This window comes from Microplitis mediator, chromosome 7 (assembly GCF_029852145.1).
Source record: "Microplitis mediator isolate UGA2020A chromosome 7, iyMicMedi2.1, whole genome shotgun sequence".
Lineage (NCBI taxonomy): Eukaryota > Metazoa > Arthropoda > Insecta > Hymenoptera > Braconidae > Microplitis > Microplitis mediator.
The window spans coordinates 22086579-22105336 of record NC_079975.1 but is presented as its reverse complement, the minus strand read 5'-3'; the positions used below and the strand labels follow the sequence as shown (position 1 = coordinate 22105336).

General features: G+C 26.8%; 3 protein-coding genes across 7 annotated transcripts in view; 2 read left to right on the top strand and 1 right to left on the bottom strand.

Moving 5' to 3' along the window:
- Window positions 1–3414: 3414 nt before the first annotated feature.
- LOC130670787 (uncharacterized) lies at window positions 3415–9614 on the top strand. Of its 2 annotated transcripts, none has more exons than XM_057474311.1 (5): window positions 3415–3626; window positions 5868–5995; window positions 7527–8099; window positions 9165–9435; window positions 9513–9614. In XM_057474311.1, exons 2-5 carry the CDS (start codon window positions 5956–5958, stop codon window positions 9586–9588), a joined length of 960 nt encoding a protein of 319 aa, XP_057330294.1. In that variant the 5' UTR covers window positions 3415–3626; window positions 5868–5955; the 3' UTR covers window positions 9589–9614. The 2 variants fall into 2 exon arrangements, with proteins under 2 accessions (XP_057330294.1, XP_057330296.1); XM_057474313.1 differs by lacking the exon at window positions 3415–3626 and adding an exon at window positions 3821–4045.
- Window positions 9615–9945: 331 nt separating this feature from the next.
- Window positions 9946–13136, bottom strand: LOC130670788 (CDGSH iron-sulfur domain-containing protein 2 homolog). Its single transcript, XM_057474314.1, has 4 exons — window positions 12994–13136; window positions 12456–12547; window positions 12153–12272; window positions 9946–10347 (listed from the first exon to the last, which is right to left on the bottom strand). Exons 1-4 carry the CDS (start codon window positions 13088–13090, stop codon window positions 10261–10263), a joined length of 396 nt encoding a protein of 131 aa, XP_057330297.1. The 5' UTR covers window positions 13091–13136; the 3' UTR covers window positions 9946–10260.
- Window positions 13137–13889: 753 nt separating this feature from the next.
- The window catches only part of LOC130671876 (PH and SEC7 domain-containing protein), a 73082-nt gene continuing 68213 nt past the window's right edge, over window positions 13890–18758 (top strand). For all 4 annotated transcript variants that reach the window (XM_057475992.1, XM_057475993.1, XM_057475990.1 and 1 more), the window contains exon 1: window positions 13890–15345. In XM_057475992.1, the coding sequence (XP_057331975.1) occupies window positions 15211–15345 (135 nt within the window). In that variant the 5' untranslated portion in view covers window positions 13890–15210. The remainder of the gene's footprint in view (window positions 15346–18758) is intronic.

Sequence of the window (18758 nt, the reverse complement as noted above, 5' to 3'; positions counted from 1 at the left end):
GGGCGAGAAAAGATTTTTTTGGTCAAGAAATAATTCCTTGCACCAAATAATTTTTTCTAGTTCTAAATAAATTTTTGTTTTCAATTCACAATGCAAAAAATTTATTGGGGTAAGTAAAAATTTTCTTTAGGCGAGTAATGATTTTTTGTGTCAATGAATCCTTTTTTTTTCTATGTACACTTTTTTGGCTTTGAGAAGTTTCCTAAAACCAAAAGGGAGTTTAAAAATCTGTCATTTTGGAATAAGTAACGCGATATAAATAATATAGCTATATATTCAGAGACATTCAGTCATATTTAGTGACAGAATAATTAAAGTATTAATTTATATAAAGAAAATAAATACGATCGTCTTTTTTCCCGCGTAATTTAAATGTAATTCGAATGATATAGATAAATCTATTTATCTGAATACTTGGCAATTAAAAAGAGTTTAAACTATGAAAAGACACAAATTCAAGTCAAGACCTATGTAATGATACCAATTTCAATAATATTAACTAATTCTATGATATAGATTTGGCGGGAACAAAATTTTCCGTATCCTCTTAATAATATAGATTATAAATTCAATCACAGTTACAAGGATATATTAGTTGTTATTAATTAATGTTTGTTATGCATATAAGGTATTTATTTATATTAGAAATGATGATTGTAATAAAGGAAACTGTCATCATATTGTCTCAATTTATAATTATTTACTTGACAGTTAATTTATTTATTTAGACGTCATAGACTCCTGAGCACCACTAAGTCTAACAAAAATTATATAATCAACGGTCCAAAGAATAGAATAGCTAGCCTCGTGAACACCTTGCACCACGACCTGATTTTCTACGGGGGTTCCTATGGGTCCTTCATAAATTCGGCCAAGAAGCTCCTTTTAGTATCCTGATATAATTATATTTCTTTTTCACATTTCATTTATCTGATATATCTCAATTGCAAACCTTACTTATTTTCTAATCTAAAATGTGAATCTATCAATTTTCCTTTATTCCATCGAAACTATATTTTCTTATAATTATTTAATTATTTTCTCTATTATTGTAATCTTTTTTAAATGTATACTGCCGATTGGCGTTTCCTCAATAAATAAATAAAATAAATTTATTCATTTATAAACGCCCCTGGGCAATTATACATAATAATAATAACAAATATAATATAATATAAAGTGTGAATAATTAATCATCAGCGTAACTATAATAACAATAATAACCAAAAACAAAAAAAAAATGATAACCAGAATTTTCAGTTTAAAATTGACCTTCTAGTTTTTTCCTTGCAACTGTTCAATGATGCTCCAAAAAAATCTACTTCTGTGGCATCTTCATTGATAATTTTGAAAATTCGGTATAATGGAGAGCGCGTTGAAAAACGTGATTTTACTAAACTTAATATTTTATTGATTGAGGTAATTGATTTAGGTATAAAAATTTATGCAGTTTGAACTAGCCATAATTTAATCTACAAATTAAATTTCTGTACTCGTATAGTTGTAAAAAATTTGTATAATACGATAATTTTTAATGTATAATATTCTTGTTTTTTAGTACTTGAAAAAGTTAGGAAACCAACAAAACGTTGTATGATGGTCATAAACATTAATTAATGACAACTAATATATCCTTGTAACTGTGATTGAATTTATAATTTTCTTAAATATTTTTAAATTTAAAACCTGCTTCTAAATTTATTGATTGTTTTTATTTATCTTTGAACTGAATCCAGGTAACTGTTAACTTGTATACAGAATTTCAAACAACAAAAAGTCTCACTGTCTTATTTATTAAATACAATTCTTCTATCACAGTAAAGTATACACAGCTAATTATGTATTGATGTATGGTTTTTTTTTTTTTTTTTTTTTTTCAAGTCAATGATTCATTGGTATGAGTATTTAAAATATTCCATCAACTCATATTTATAATACAATACTACCCAAGTAGCACAGAGACAACTTTAAGATGTCTTTTAAAAGGATGAAAAATTTTTTGTTGTCTCAGTCACCTCTTTTGGTATAAATAAGACATGCAAATGTTGGTTCCGGAGACAGAGATAATTTGTGTTGTTTTTCCTGTCTTATGTCAAGTAAAAAGTCGTTTAGATGACTTATTTTCCCACTATTTGTAATTTAATTTTTGTCGTCACTTGTGTCAAGTCTTTTAAGTAGATATTTTATCGGTGACATAAATTTCTGATCGTTTTGTCATCATTTTGGTGTCTTATTGATATGTTAAAAAACAGCCTAAAAACTGATATCTTATAGATGTCACAAAGGCAAGTGTGCACTTTGGGTATTGATACCATATATTATACTAAACAATACAAAATTTTAAATATAAATTGTAGTAAAAATTAAAAAAAAATTAGAAATTCAAATTCAAATTTAATTCAGGACATATTTAAATATTATAACAAAAAAAATACAAAATTTTAAATATAAATTGTAGTAAAAATAAAAAATAAAAAATAGACATTAAAATTCAGAGTAAAATTTACTCCAGGACATAATTGCACGTCATCAAAAAAAAAAAAAAATTATACAAAACAATACAAGTTGTAGTATAAAAATTAAAATTCAAAATTCAAATTTACTCCATGACATAATTAAATATAAAAAAAAATAGTACTAAGTAAAAGCAATTGATATAAACCAAGTCACGTATACTCTAGATCTCGTCTTCTCAAAGTCTTGCTCGCGGTTTATAATAAATTACAATACATACAATAACACAAACCACAATCGTATAAATTTAAATAAAACAAACAATTGTATTCGCATATTTAACCAATACCTCAACTCAAGATCTATTTGCTTACAAAAAAAGACTGAGTCACAAGTCTTCAATCTTCTCTTCCACTTCCGCGTTACCTGTGATTTTAAAATCATTGATATCAATGACGTTACCTTGCCTTCGAACGCAACTCATGTTATCTTGAATCACTCGTCGACTCATCAATGGGCCCAATTAAAAAATCCCGTCATATTAACATATATTTACACAGCCACCAGACCAGTCATCAGCTGAAAAAATTCGGGAATTAAAAAAAAATGTAATTTTAAATGAATAAATAACCCGGTAAATTTAAAAAATAAAAACACGTGAGTTTCTTACATGCCCACACGCAAGTATTTTCCATATTCTTTTTTTAAATTCATCTTACATATATACAACACAATACATTTATAAAATAATACGTCATCACAATACTCTCTTACCAGCATGTGCGAAATTCCATTTCAACTTTGAGCTCACAGCTCACATTGACTCGAGGTCTCCATTTGTTCGCTTACTTTTAACGTTTCCTTTACTCCCGTCAGCTTTAACTTCATATTCACATTCTGACTGTAATTTTATTCAGTATCTTGTTCGCCGGCATACAGATAACACGCGCTTATATATTTATATTTAATCTGCGCAATATTTATTTATTTATTTAAAAAATAAAAATATTTATATATATATTTAAAAATAAATCATTATCACGGATAATTAATATTTGAATTTAAATTTAAATTTTTTTATAGAAGAGTTTTGTTGAATTTTTTGAAATAATTAATTAATTTGTTAATTTAAGTGTTTAAATAATTGTGTAATTAATTTGTAAATATTAGAGGTAAGTAATAATCGTTTAATTACTTGCTGATAAATTATATTTTTGCTCGTTGAATTCTTTTCTTTTTTTTTGAATTTTTGCGAAGTGAAAGAAGAGAAGAATAAGAGGAGGGAAAAAAATTGGCCTTGATTGAAAAAAAAAATTTTAGCAAAGTGAAAGCTATTTAATGGGATTAGAAAAATAAAAAAAGCAAAAAATAAAAAAAAGTTACGTGTTAAAAGTACTTTTTACGTAATAGTATTATAATTAGTGAATCGTCACGGGTTGTTTTGTGATGTGATACCGGCACTTTGGAGTCTTCATTTAAATCTAATTATTAATTAAAGGGTTTGCTGCTGATATATTTTTGTTATATTTGAAAAATAATGAAACTGGAAGTAGCAGACGGCGGAGAATTTTTGAATTTTTATAAGCAAGTTGTGAGTACACAGAAAAAAAGGGGAAGTGTGTTAAAATCAACGTAATCTGTGTGTTAAAAAGGGTTCACACAATACTTGTGTTATTTTTTAACACAGACTATTTGGGTTAAAATTGTGACATAAAAGTCGGGTAGTAAAAACGGTCGGTGTTAAATTTTTTGTGGAGATCATTTAGTGTTAAATCGAAACATTTTACTGTGTTACTTTGAAATTTTAAATGGATCTACTATTTAACACTTTAAAAGTGTTACTTGGTACGAAAATTGAAATTATCAACATTTATTAAGTGTTACTTTAAAATTAGCACAAAATTTATGGTAAAAAGTAAATCGATAGTCGCGGGAGAATTATTAGAAAAATGAAAGTGAAATCGACATTTTATAAATGTCAATTTAACTTAATAATTTTTTTTATTAATATATTTAATTTACCATTTACTAAAAGCTGGAATTTTTATCATACGAATAAAAAATATTTAGTTATAATTTCGAATTATTTAATGTAATGTTAAAATTATTTTTTCGCTAAATAAAAATGTGTTTTTGTTTTTTTAAAATAAATTAATTGATTTACTATTTGCAACTGCTATTAAAAATTTTACGTGATTTTTTTTAAATCTTGACTCTGATAAAAAGATTGTTTACTATCAAACAATAGTTTAATGTTAAATAATAATTGTTGTGACTGTTGATAATCTCAAAATAATATATAAATTATCTTTACTGAATATCCATACTACAAAAATAAAGTGTAAAAGTTAACATTTTTTTGTGTCGCCACTGACATTTAAAAAGTGTTAAATTAACTTCTCGTCTTACCCGAATTTTGTGCTGAGATTTTAACACAAATTTTAAGTTTAAATTCAACCTAAATTGTGTTAAAAAATAACACAAGTATAGTGTAGACCGTTTTAACACCCAGATTATGTTGATTTTAACACAATATTTTTTACTATGTACAAAAATAAAATGTAAAAGTTAACATTTTTTTTGTGTCGCTACTGACATTTAAAAAGTGTTAAATTAACTTCTCGTACTACCAAAATTTTGTACAGAGATTTTAAAACAAATTTTAAGTTTAAATTCAACCTAAATTGTGTTAAAAAATAACACAAGTATTGTGTGAACCGTTTTTAACACACAGATTATGTTGACTTTAACACAATATTTTTCACTACGTCCAAAAATAAAATGTAAAAGTTAACATTTTTTTGTGTCGCCACTGACATTTAAAAAGTGTTAAATTAACTTCTCGTATTACCTGAATTTCGTGTTGAGATTTTAACACAAATTTTGTGTTTAAATTCAACCTAAATTGTGTTAAAAAATAACACAAGTATTGTGTATACCGTTTTTAACACACAGATTATGTTGATTTTAACACAACATTTTTTATTGTGTATAGTTTTTTTAAATTTTCTACAGATGCATATTTTTTATTTTTTTTTTGTAATTGATTTGATGGAAAATATCAGAAAACTGTCAAGTGACTACTAGTTTCAAGATAATTCATATTAATAAATTATTTATTAAAGATTGAAGTGATTAATGCTTATGAAAGTCAATTATAATAATAACTGTACCTGTGAAACTTTAATTTTTTTATGCTAACTCGTATTTCTTAAAAATAATTTCCATTAAATATTCACTGGCGTATTGAAATTTAATAGAGATAATGATAAGCATTTGAAATTTAATACTGCGATTATTATAAAATGTAACAAAGAGTAAGAAGTTAGATTAAGATTAAGTTTCTAAAGAAAATATTTAACGAGCATATGAAATAAAATATACAAGTAAATAATTTATTTATTTATTTTCAGTTCTATGAAGTACGGAAATTTACTTTATGATTCATTTATAAATCGATGTAATTTATCAGTTACCTCGATTTTAATTTATTAAATAATCATGAATTTAATTATTGTTTTATTATCCTCATTACTTGTTGGTAAGTTATTGTTATATTTATTATTTTTACGCAAAGTTCAAATTTTAATAATTTTATAATTATATAAATGTGATTTTAATTATTATAAATACCCGGGAAAAATTTATATATATGATTTTAAATGTTTGTAAATGAATTCAAATTCTATCAGACATAAGTATACATGTGTCACATGTGATAATAATATTAATAAAAGCACCCTCAGCGCTTTTGCGCTTGAGGTGTGCAATAAAATCACTGAAAACACAAAATGTATCATGATCATATATATGATGAGGTAATCATATTTAATTATATCTGATCATGTATGATCAGGTTTTTCTTAGATGGTGACAAGTTCTAGTCCAGAGATTTTCGATCGATTTTTTTAGATGGTGACAAAGTCTGGTCAATAAATTTTCTATGGATTTTCTTTGATGGTGACAAGTCTCGACTTTCTATGAATTTTCTTAGATGGTGACAAATTCTGGTCTATAAATTTTCTATGGATTTTCTTTGATGGTGACAAGTCTCGACTTTCTATGAATTTTCTTAGATGGTGACAAATTCTGGTCTATAAATTTTCTATGGATTTTCTTTGATGGTGACAAGTCTCGATTTTCTATCGATTTTCTTGAATGGTGACGAATTCTTGTCTATATATTTTCTATGAATTTTCTTGGATGGTGACGAATTCTTGTGTCTATAAATTTTCTATGGATTTTCTTTGATGGTGACAAGTCTCGTTTTTCTACAGATTTTCTATAGATTTTTTTAGATGGTGACAAATTCTGGTCCAGAGATTTTCTTGGTATCCTGATTTTTTAAAGAATTTCTTGAAAAGTAACAAGTTCTCATTTTCTACAGACATTTTTTAAAAGTGACAAGTCTCAATTTCCTCTAAATTTTGTATAGATATTTTTATATAGATATCATTTGACACTTCTCAGACAAACCTAGACCATCATCAGACATCTAACGCACCCATACATGTTAAAAAAAATTGGAACAAATCTCCATCCATGCCTGTGGTTTCTTATATGATCATATACATATATCAGAATTGATCATACTATCATCATATATATTTAGTCAGATATAATCATATCCGGCATATGTGATTACACACTATATCATATAGGAATCACTATCATCAAATATGATGCAAAAATTTCTTTATGATTCTACACATTGATCATAAATTCCTATTCTACTCCTGTCATATCAAATAATAATAAAAAATATGAAAAAAAAAAATAATTAACGAAAATGAATTAAAATAAAATGTCATTAATTTTAAATCATCATTTATCATTTAAAAATAAAATTTAATCGAGTAAACATCTGTCATTACAGTAGTTGTATAGTAATTATTATCATTATAACTGTTATTGGTAATATATGAGATGTGCTTGGAATTAAATTGAACTACTATTGGCTAGAATCGTGATCGTTTACAATGTCAGTGGGTCAAATCGTGTGGGAGTTTTTAAAATGACATTGCAAATAATAATAATTATCAATTATTAAATAATTTAAAATTATTTTTCAGTACAAGGAATTCCAGTAGATAAACCAGATAACATTCCACACGATTCTAACATATTTGTACAAGATAATGGAGAAAATTTAGTAGCACACCCGGCAGATAGACACCAAAGTAATGAACCGTCACGAGTTACAGTGTCTGGGAAACCAGAAGCCCTGGCAGCGACAGCTGCCATCACGACCAATGATGTAAATTTTACCTCAAAACCTGCTAAGGCTTTTGAGGCCAATGATATGGAAGAGTCTGTCGTTCATCCTAAGGACGATGATGGCCATGAAGAAGACAATCGCACTGACAATAATAATTTTTATCACAATAGCAAGGGCGTTGTAGCCGTCGACGATGAGATTTTCGGAGACTTGGAATTAGAGAAAGAAAATTCTGGTTCAAAAATGAAAAATAATAAAATTAAAGCAGATGTTAAAGAAATGGAAAATAAAGACTCTAATTCTGCACCAAAAATATTTCCAGATGATCCAAAGAAAGTTACAAGTATTTCAGATTTACCACTTGATGTACAAAAAAAATTCACTCATGAATATATTGTTGATAGCAGCCATACAACACAAGTACCTGGTATTGTTTTATAATAATTATTACACATATTCGCGCTACTAATTCAAAAGGGCGTATATTTTTATACGCCTTTGGGCTTTAGTCGCTAAATTTAAAACCAGAAGGGCGTGTAATTTTTTTAAATTGCTAATTAGTTGTAGATTTATTGTAAAGATGAAAATTGAAAAAAAATTTAGAGAGCCAAAGGGGGGGTAATTTAAGCGAAACTAAAAAATCGGGATTACGGATTTTATTTAAATCCAAATTCACTTCGTAACTCAGAGTTCTGGAGTCAGTAAAAAATCACTCCGCATTTGGAGTAAATAGAGACTTTGTTTTTCCAGCGATTTCGGAGTGATCTGGATTTTATTTAAATTCAAATTTACTCTGGCTCGGAGTTTTAATATTAAAATAAAGTCACCTTCGGAGTAAATTTTACTCCAAGGGATTTAAATAAATACACAGTCGTCTGCTCCGCATTTACTCCGCAAATTTTCTAGTGTCTATGCCCACCTGGCTTTCAAATTTTTTTTTTTAATTCTTAGCTACACAGTAAAAAAATATCCATCAAAATCAACACATATCGTGTGTAAAACGAACGTTTGATTGAATGATGGATGATTGAATGTCACTGAATATATAGCTATATTATTTATATCGCGTTACTTATTCCAAAATGACAGATTTTTATGCTCCCTTTTGGTTTTAGGAAACTTCTCAAAGCCAAAAAAGTGTGCATAGAAAAAAAAAGGATTTATTGACACAAAAAATCTTTACTCGCCTAAAGAAAATTTTTACTTACCCCAAGAAATTTTTTGTATTGTGAATTGAAAACAAAAATTTATTTAGAACTAGAAAAAATTACTTGGTGCAAGGAATTATTTTTTGACCAAAAAAATCTTTTCTCGCCCCAAGACAATTTTTGTATTTAATTGATACTGCATAAAATTTCTTGGTGCAAATTAAAATTTTGTCGCGGCAAGAAATCCTTTTTTTCTGCGTATTTTATAAATTTAGCAGTGATATTTGGGCAGTCATGTAGTGACTACAGGTTGCTCGTTATTAATTAATTAAAATTTTTTTCAGATACAAGACTAAAAGTAAATATTGACTCCGCGTTAAACTCTACCACAAAGGCTCCAGTAAATTTATTACTGAGCCCAGACGAACCATTGACGTTAGAAAGCCGTCAAGAAATATTTGAAAGGAGTGAAAATTTAATAGCCCGAATTAAAAATGAGGAGATAAATAAAAAAAAAATGCCACCTGGTATTATTGCGCTTGTTAGTGCAGTTGGGCTGGCAACAATTGCAGTGATGGCATATGTTGGATTAATAGTGTGGAGGAGATATCAAGAGTAAGCAAATTTACTCAACTTATCATTTACTTTTGCAATAAATGTCAATTATTAACATTTCACTTTTTTATTATCAGATATCGGCACGGAAATCGCGAGCTTCTTGTCAATGATTTTGATGATGCCAATGATTTCAATAATTTTGAACTCTAGATAAAAATAGTCTATATAAAAAAATTTAATAAATAAGTACATGAGTCTGTGATAAAAAAAGGACACGGTGTCGCGATTGATTTTTTTTTGCGCTAAATAATTGTAGAATTAAAAAACATTTTTTTATTTCATTAAATTACTTGTATACCTGATGGCTCATTATCATTATTATTATTATTGTTAATTAATAATTAATTAAATTATTGGTTAATTAAATGTACACATAAGATCCTAGACAATTAATAAATTAAACAACGTTTTCTTTTTTTTTAAGTGGTAACTTTTATTTACTTTTTTCCTCTAATTATTTTTATCACATCTAAAACTTTATTTATAATTATTTTATTTACAAGCAAGTTTTTAAAAAAAACTTAATTGATTATCGGAAAAATATCGGCTGTTGCCAGGCAAGAATTTATTGTAAAAAAGAAAAAAGTTTTAATAAAAAAAAAATATATGATAAATGATAACTGAAGATAATACTGCAGTAATTATTATTAAATAATAATATTAATTATTTACTGGCAGTATTGACACCGCAACCAAAAAAAATATTTTTAATTGAAATAACTAAAAGGTAACTACAGTTTATTTAAATTTTGCGAGGTGTATTGTCGAAAAATGCAGCAATCAATTTTATTGATACGTATTTTTTTATAGCCTTTTTTTAGTTTATTTCTTTTTGGTCACGATAAGTGGTCCGACGTTGTCACATGTAGCTTCATTGTGTTTGCCATGTGCTCCATCACAATAAGGCCACTGTTAAAAAAAAAATTATTAGTAATTAATAATAATAATTTATTTATTTATTTATTGTATTTTGGAAGGGCGTTCTCAGACAGTGCACCCACTTTTCAAAAATAGTGGAATACTTTGAACTATCATAGCTGTAGGGTAGAAGTACCATTTGTGGCCACTGTTCCCTTTTTGGACATATAAAACTTTATTTTAATTAATGAAAAAGTATAAAATAAAAATTTCCATCGCAACAGTGTGATAAAAGTATCTTTGTACACATTTTTTAAATTAATTATGTCAATATGTCTTTTACAAATTACTTTGTTCAAACTTTTCAAGTGTCAAAAACTGGCCCTAAGGTGGCAGAAAACGGTACTTCTACCTTATTGAAATTTTATTAATTGAACAACAAAAGTAATTGCAAGTTCGCAGGGATGTAGATTTGAAAAAAATTATTTACAGTTGACATCAAATAGAAGTTTAAAAAAAATTTGGTAGGTAAATTTAAGCTTCTTAAAGGGGAAAGGGGTCTGAGATACAAAAAAAAGAGCATATTGTGATTTTTTTTTTCAGAGTAGTTTCGTTATTAAAATTCTCAAAATTTGTGATATTATTAAGCATAATTTGAAGAATATTCTGCTAAATTTTCATTAAAAAATGGTGAAAAATAAGCCAGTGGTAATAGGGAGAGACGAGTCACCTCAAAAAAAAGTCTCCATGCCGTAGGCAGGATAACTCATGACTGCTTCATCTGAAATCAAAAAACTAAAAAGATTTCTTTAGTACATAAGTTTATCTTAGATTTGAACGAAGGATTTTTTTTTTCAATAACTACTTATTTTTTAATTAAACAAGCGGAAGAATTTTTGGTAAAAATCAGAGTTTTTTGATTGCACCTTTACCGAAAATTCAAAAATGAATCTTTTGTTTATTCCTTCGTTCAAATCCAAGATAAATTTATGTACTAAACAAATCTCTTTGGTTTTTCGATTTCAGATGAAGCAGGCATGAGTTATCCAGCCTACGGCATAGAGATTTTTTTTTTTAGATGACTCGTCTCTCCCCACTGCCAGTGGCTTATTTTTCAATATTTTTTTATGAAAATTTATCAGAATATTCTTAGAATGATGTTTAATAATGTCACAAATTTTGAGAATTTTAATAACGGAGGTACTCTGAAAAAAAAAATCACAAAAATAGCCTCTTTTTTTTTGTATCTCAGACCCGCTTCCCTCCTGAATAAATTTCTTTTATAAAAATTATCTATTTGTCTATAAAAAAAAAAAAAAAAGTAAATAAAAAACAGTGTCGTAAGTAAAAAAAAAAACAGAATTATCAAGTATTGATATGAATATTAAAAATCTATTTTTATAAAATGACAATTCAAAGACTTTGTCATTTAATTGTAAAGTAAAAAACGTAATAACAGTGTATGTATAAATGACCTGAATATGCGAGTCATGAGAGTTTAATTTACTGTATTACATAACGATACTATAATTTGATAATAAATATTCTACAATCAGTTGTCAACAAATAAAAATTTCGTAAACAAAAATAATCATGATCCTGAAGTTAGCAGACAATTGACAATTTTCTAATCTTTTTTTCAACAATTTAATTTAAAAAAAAAAAAAAAAAAAAATGTGCACATGTAGAAAATTGAATAAACTACAAGTGCAGTTTTTTAAAATATTTTTTTTCCAAGTTTATCGTTTTTAAAAAAATCCAAAAAGTATAAGACGTCGGCTAATTTCAGTATCATGAATAATCGACTTGACCTACAGATTAAATTAAAAAAATTAATAATAATAATAAAAACATACGTTTTCACTTCGCCAGCAACGACAGAAAAAAGCTTTTTCAGTTATATCTTCAACATCAATAGTATCGACTACTTTACTGACGTCCTTCTTTACTTTATGATTGACACGTGCTTTAATTGACTGTAAAAAAAAAACCATTAGTAATAAAACCTTAGACTCAAAAATTTACAAATTTGAATTCAAATGCATCAATAATAAATTGCACCAAGTAATTAAATAAAATATACAACTAGAAATTTATTTATTTATGAATAAATAAATAAATAAACAGCTGGTAAAAAATTAATACAAAAAATTACAGACCTTTTTTGCTTCAGGACACCAGGCTTGATAGGACATGTATCCTAGTCCTGCTACTAAAGCTGTTGGTGGGATTAAAGCCAGCCAGTCTTTAACTGTAAATAAAAAATAAAAGTTTTTTTATGATACTTAAAGTAGCAGACATCAAACAATTTTTAAATTTTTATAAATAAGTTACATGTAAATAAAATAAAATTTTTTAAACTCTGGTACTTTCGGTATTTTTTTTTTTATGATACTGTTAGCTGACGTCTAATAATTTTTGGATTTTTTTGAGAGACAAATTATAAAAAAAAATTATTTGAAAAAATTGCAGCGGTAGTTTTTTTAATTTTCTACGTGTGCATATTTTTTTTTTATTAATTACAGGTATTTATTATGATTTCTTTTTTTAAATTAAAAATTAATAATTTAATGGATTCTGAAATAAGAGAAAGGCTGGAGTTCCATGTTGGATTTAATTATTGACAAATTAATTATTACTGACATAGAAATAATAAAATTTTTAATAGAATCGTGACTAATAAATTTATTTTATTACCTCCAAGTTTAAACCATCCGCCAATTGAATCAGGAATTGGTAAACCAGATAAATAATTTGGCAGAGAAACTTTAACGACGTGCGATATTGTCTCCATTTTTAGTAGGACTGCTTTAGTCAATTTATTTACTCTTTTATCAATTAATTATTTTAATTCATTAATAACAATTTTGTATATTTAATTATTTGTTACGATAATTATTAATTGAATAAACTTATTTTTTAAAAAAATCGATTATTTAATTTTTCAAGAATTTTAATTCATAAAACATTTAATTAATTATTTTTGTAAAATTGATTACTGAGTTCAATTAATTGTCGATTGAAAATATAGGTAATTAATGTCTTAATTAATAGAAATTTATTAAAATGTAATAAAGTTAATTAAGAGTTCATATAAAATTTTTGTGTAGCAGCGGAATCGCTTTAGCGCGAAATTAAAAAGATAAAAATTTAACAAATTTTTAAACTTGAAAATTATGAGCGTGAGGCAGATGATAATAAAGTTAGCAGACATTTGAAATTAAACAAAATTTTTAAACAGATAAATAATGAAAAAAAAATATTTGTGAAAAAATGCACCTCTAGTTTTTAAAATTTTCTACATGTGCAAATTTTTAGTTTTTATTTTTTTTTAATCGATTTGTTTAAAAAAAATCAAAAATTTTTTAATTGTCTTTTGACTTCAGAATCATCAAATATTTGCGACTTCGCTCATCAACTAACGAATTCCGTAAATAAAATAATATTTTTTATTAATGAAAAGGCGGTAAAAATTCAAATTTAATTTGACCAGCGTAGTCTGTAATAATTAAAAAATTAATGCGCACGCGCGGGGACATGAAACATTTGCTCGTCAGGTGGCGCCACCAAGTTAATAAGCAGGCAGTCATCTGGTAAACGCCGGCACAAAAGGGTGTGTGATGTTTTTTCTGATGGACAGTAATAATAATTTGATAACATCCTTCTCCATCAGTCGTACAAAACATCAACAACAGTAACTAGCAACAGCACAAACTAAATCTAACCGTGATCGCGGGTTTTCGCGCATACACTTGCGCGTCTACCGTGCGCGTCATACCTCGTAATTAAATTCGCTCGTTTCCTAAATAAATAAATAATTAAATAAATAAATATAAATTCAAAAATTAACTTATGACCATAAAAAAAGTGCTCAGTTAATAATAAATTAATAACCCGCCATAACCAATAAATAATAAAATAAATATCCGGCGCATTATTTAAAAAAAACAAGTAAATGGTGAATGGCGATTTGTGGTGATAAAAAATCATAAGGGTGAGGGTAAAAAAGGATTTAAAAATATAATGGAGTTAAGTGAAGTAGTGAAATAAAAAAATATAATAAAAGGTGGCAGTAAAAAGGTAAAGGAAGCTCGAGGAGGTAAAAAAAAAGAGTTAAGAGTACACAGTACAGAGTCGAGGTAAAGAGGAGGTGGGTAGTGAAGGTAAAAGGAGAGGAGGGAAAAGACGAAGACGACGTGCGAGGGCGCGCAGGAGTTTTAGTATCCCCTGGACATTCCTGTCTGTTGGCATTGGAAATTTAAAATAAAATTAAATTAATCTGAATCAATTATAGTTTTTAAAAATAAAATCACCCGGTACTGTGTCATTATTTAGAAATTAATTAATTAATTAATTAATTATTTGAATTTTCGGTAACTAGTATCCGGTAACTGCGAATGATAACTGGTATTTTATGTCTGGTATGTACCCTCTTTATTTTTTTAATACCAAAGGAATACCAAGTAGTCGTTTTGCTCATTAACTTTCAGTCGTGTTCACTGAACGATAAAATTGTGCATACGCAATAATAAGTACGCCGGTATCAAATGTTAAGTTGTAAAGAAAAATTTTCTATGATATGAGTGATGATTTAAAAATTTAAATATAAATAAATAGTTTATTTATTAACAAAGACGGAGTTTTGTTTTAAATGTCAGATTAAAAGCGCGGGAAAATTTAAACATTTGTGTGTAATTAATAATATCGGTCAATTGTCATAAATTATTTTGATGAGTTTGAGTTTGAGTTTAAATCAGTGATTAAATGTGTTGTGTTTTTTTTTTTTAAATAATGCGGTGTAATAATTTCGATAATAATAAAAATTGATTAAATTAAATGACAGGAGTGATAAATATATAATTGAGTAATAAAATAATATAAATATTACGTGGGGATCGATGTGCTGTGCAAAACATGGCTGAGGAGCTGCTGGTCACGCTTAGCAGAAGCGACACCGCGGGATTTGGATTTTCGCTTCTTGGTACTGCCGGTCTGCCTCATGTTATTTATGATATTGTTGAAAATTCACCAGCAGCTGATTGTGGAAAGGTCAGTTTTTTAAATTATTATTTACATATTTTTTTTATAATTATTCTAAATATCTTTATTATTAATTTTTGAAAAATTGTATTGGTGTTAAAATTCAAATTGTTTAATTTTTTATGAGCTAGTGTGATATAATAAAAAGGTTTATTGGAGCTGTAGGCCGAATTATGGGCGTATCGACCCGCTGGGTTCAAGTCAGGAGACCTTCATACTCTGGCTCTTTCTTTGATTTTATTTAGATATTTTTTTTGAGTGAACCTGTGAAAAAACATTCGATTCTAAAAGATTCCAAAAACGTTCGATGGGTGGGAATTTTAAACTTGAGACAGATTAGAATGATCCTGAAGTCAAAAGACAATTAAACATTTTTGGATTTTTTTTTTTAAATCGATTACAAAAAAATTAAACTAAAAAATGCACATAGAAAATTTAAAACTATGGGTGCAATTTTTTAAAATAATTTTTTTTTATTATTTACTGTAAAAAAAATCCAAAATTATTAGACCTCGGCTAACTTCAGGATCATAAGATAAGAACTTTTGTAAGTTTTACAGAAAAAAAAATTGTCTAGGATTTTATATGAGCGAATTTTGAGTAAAATTACATTTTCCCCCCGTTTCGAAAAAACAGAAATTTGTAATTTTTAATTTTTATGAACATTATGATTCTCATGAGGCTGATGGTTTCTTATGGGAACTTTTTTGGAATGAGGGTAAAAATATATTTTGAGAAATATCAGGTCATTAATTCCAAACGGACTTATATTTTTATACGCCCTTTTAGCTTCAGTCACTAAGTTTAAAATCAAAAGGGCGTATAACTTTTTTTTAATTGCTAATTATAATGTAGTTTTATTTTAAAGTTGAAAATTAGAAAAAAAAATTGAAAGTCAAAAGGGCGTATAATTTAAGATTTTGCTCTTTTGGTATTCAAAATTTTCTTTTCAATTTTTAGACATAAAATAAGTCGACAAAACGATGGGTAATGAAAAAAAAATTATACGCCCTTTTGGCTTTAGTTTCCTAAAGCCAAAAGTGCGTAGAAAAATATGTTTTTTTTTTTACTCAAAATTCGCTTATATAAAGTCCTAGATAAATGCTTTACAAAATGACAAAAGTTCAAAAAAAGTTCTAATCTATCTTAAGTTTAGAAGCTCCAAATGTCGAACATTTTTGGAATTTTTTTTACACGGGAATTCAATGCAAGTTCTAATGAATTTAGTAATCGGTAGTTTGTGATACTAAGTTATTTAAAAGGTAATAATGGTGACTGGTATGTGGTTGAGTTGTTGGTTTTGTTACGGAATTTAAAAAAGGACTAGGGATACAATCTTGTATCTTGTCTATTCGCGTCTCGCGTGCCGGATGATGTCTATTGGATATAAGAAGTTATAGACTTGTTTTGCATTCCTCATATTTTTCCGGCTGATTTTTACTTCGGATGTTTTATAAATCGAATATCAGGGTTTTCATTCTTTCAGTTAATTACAACAATTATGACAAATAGGTTCAGTTTTTAATTAATAACTATTTTACTAGACTTGATAAAAATTTAGCAGTATTATTGTTCTTATGGTGAAATTTGTATTCAATTTCCCATGTGTGGATTAATTTGCTCAGGTTTTAAAAATACTATTGATTTCAATATTTATATATATGGGATATATTTTATATCGATAGTGACCATAGCGTAATTTTAAATTTAAAAATCCAGCTCATTTCTGTTATTTAAATTTTCCGATATTTTTATTGGCGCCAAAAATTATTTTAGTAAAATATTTAATTTTATTCAAATTATCGTGTCACTTAAGAAAAAATATATTAATTATGCAGGTTAATTTATGAAATAATTATAAATATATAAAGTTCAATAGGTCATAGATTTAAATTTAATTAATTATTTAATAAATTACCGCTTATATTTTTTTTATATTTAATTAGACAGTCAAAATTATTTAAAAATTTTACTCAAAAATATTTTAATTAATTCTAAAATCAACTTCCTGAAATTTTTAAATAAAATAATTTTTCAAAACCGCGCGAAATTTCAAATTTAAAAAAATTATAAAAATAATAACTGCTTATTTTATTTTTTTAAAATTAAATTTTAAACAACTACGAGCTTTAATTTTAAATAAATAGATATTTTAGTAAACACAGTAAAATTTTGTCACAAACATGGCGATAAAAAAAAAGATGACAGAAATTATAAAATCTCTAGTGACTTAAAAATAATTTAGGTGCTGAAATTATTAAAGAAATTTCATTTAAATTCACTTGATATATTTTGGGGTTCGAATGATAAATTGTTAAAATAAAGTAATTAGTTTTTACCCTAATATATATTCGTTATATATATCGAGTAAAATATATTTAGGTCACTATTCTCATAGATTTAAATTTAATTTAGAATTAGTTAGATTACTAGATACTTGACTGAGTACCAACAATTATCTAGCTTGATATCCGGTGATGATAAACCACAAAAGAGACCAAAGGGGTATGCGCACAAAGAGAAAGAGAATGCAATTTAGTAAATTATCGGTTGTTAACATGAACGATGGGCTTGTCATCATACTTTATTATATAATAAATAGAAATACAATTAATATATTTAAATTTTTTTCCATTTCAATGATTACTTATGTACAATATATACATATATATAAATATATATTCAGACATTACAAGTAGCCAGAAAAAAATAGAACGTCCTCTCATTGTTATTATTTTTATATTTTTTTTTTTTCGGTAATTTTCATTTCAGTCTTTGTTTACTTTTTTTCCGCCTCTTATATTTTTTTCCGCTCATTTTACATTCGTGATATAAATTTTCAAAGATTACCCTGGCGGATTTTAATTGCACGGAGATATAACACCGGCTTTAGCTTTATTACCTCCGGAATGGGGAAAAGGGATCTCGTGTAGTTGGTTTTGATGATAGATAGATATATAGATACATTTTACATATATTTATATACATATGGGTAAAGATTTTGGAATAGAAGAAAGGAAGTTTTTAACTGGCGCCAGGAACTATTGAGTTAAATTTAATATTTTTTTTTGTACACGTACACGTATTACTTTTTATCATTAAAGACATTCTCAGATAATGACCCCCCCCCCAGTTTTTAAAAATATTCTATGACTCGAAGGTCATAACCGTATTAACGTTTTATTAATTTATTAACATAAAGTTGAGGCATTAATTGAAAAGGATGACGTAGTTAAAATTTTTCCGAGGTATAAATTCGAAAAAAAATTAATTGCAGTTGATATCAATTAGGAATTATATGAAACTTCTTAAATTTTGTATAGGGGAGGGGGTGTCGTTTACTGTGGCCAGGGGGGTCGGGGTCTAAGGAAACGTGACGTTTGCAGCTCATCAATTTTGCAAATTTTTCTCGGTTTTTAAAA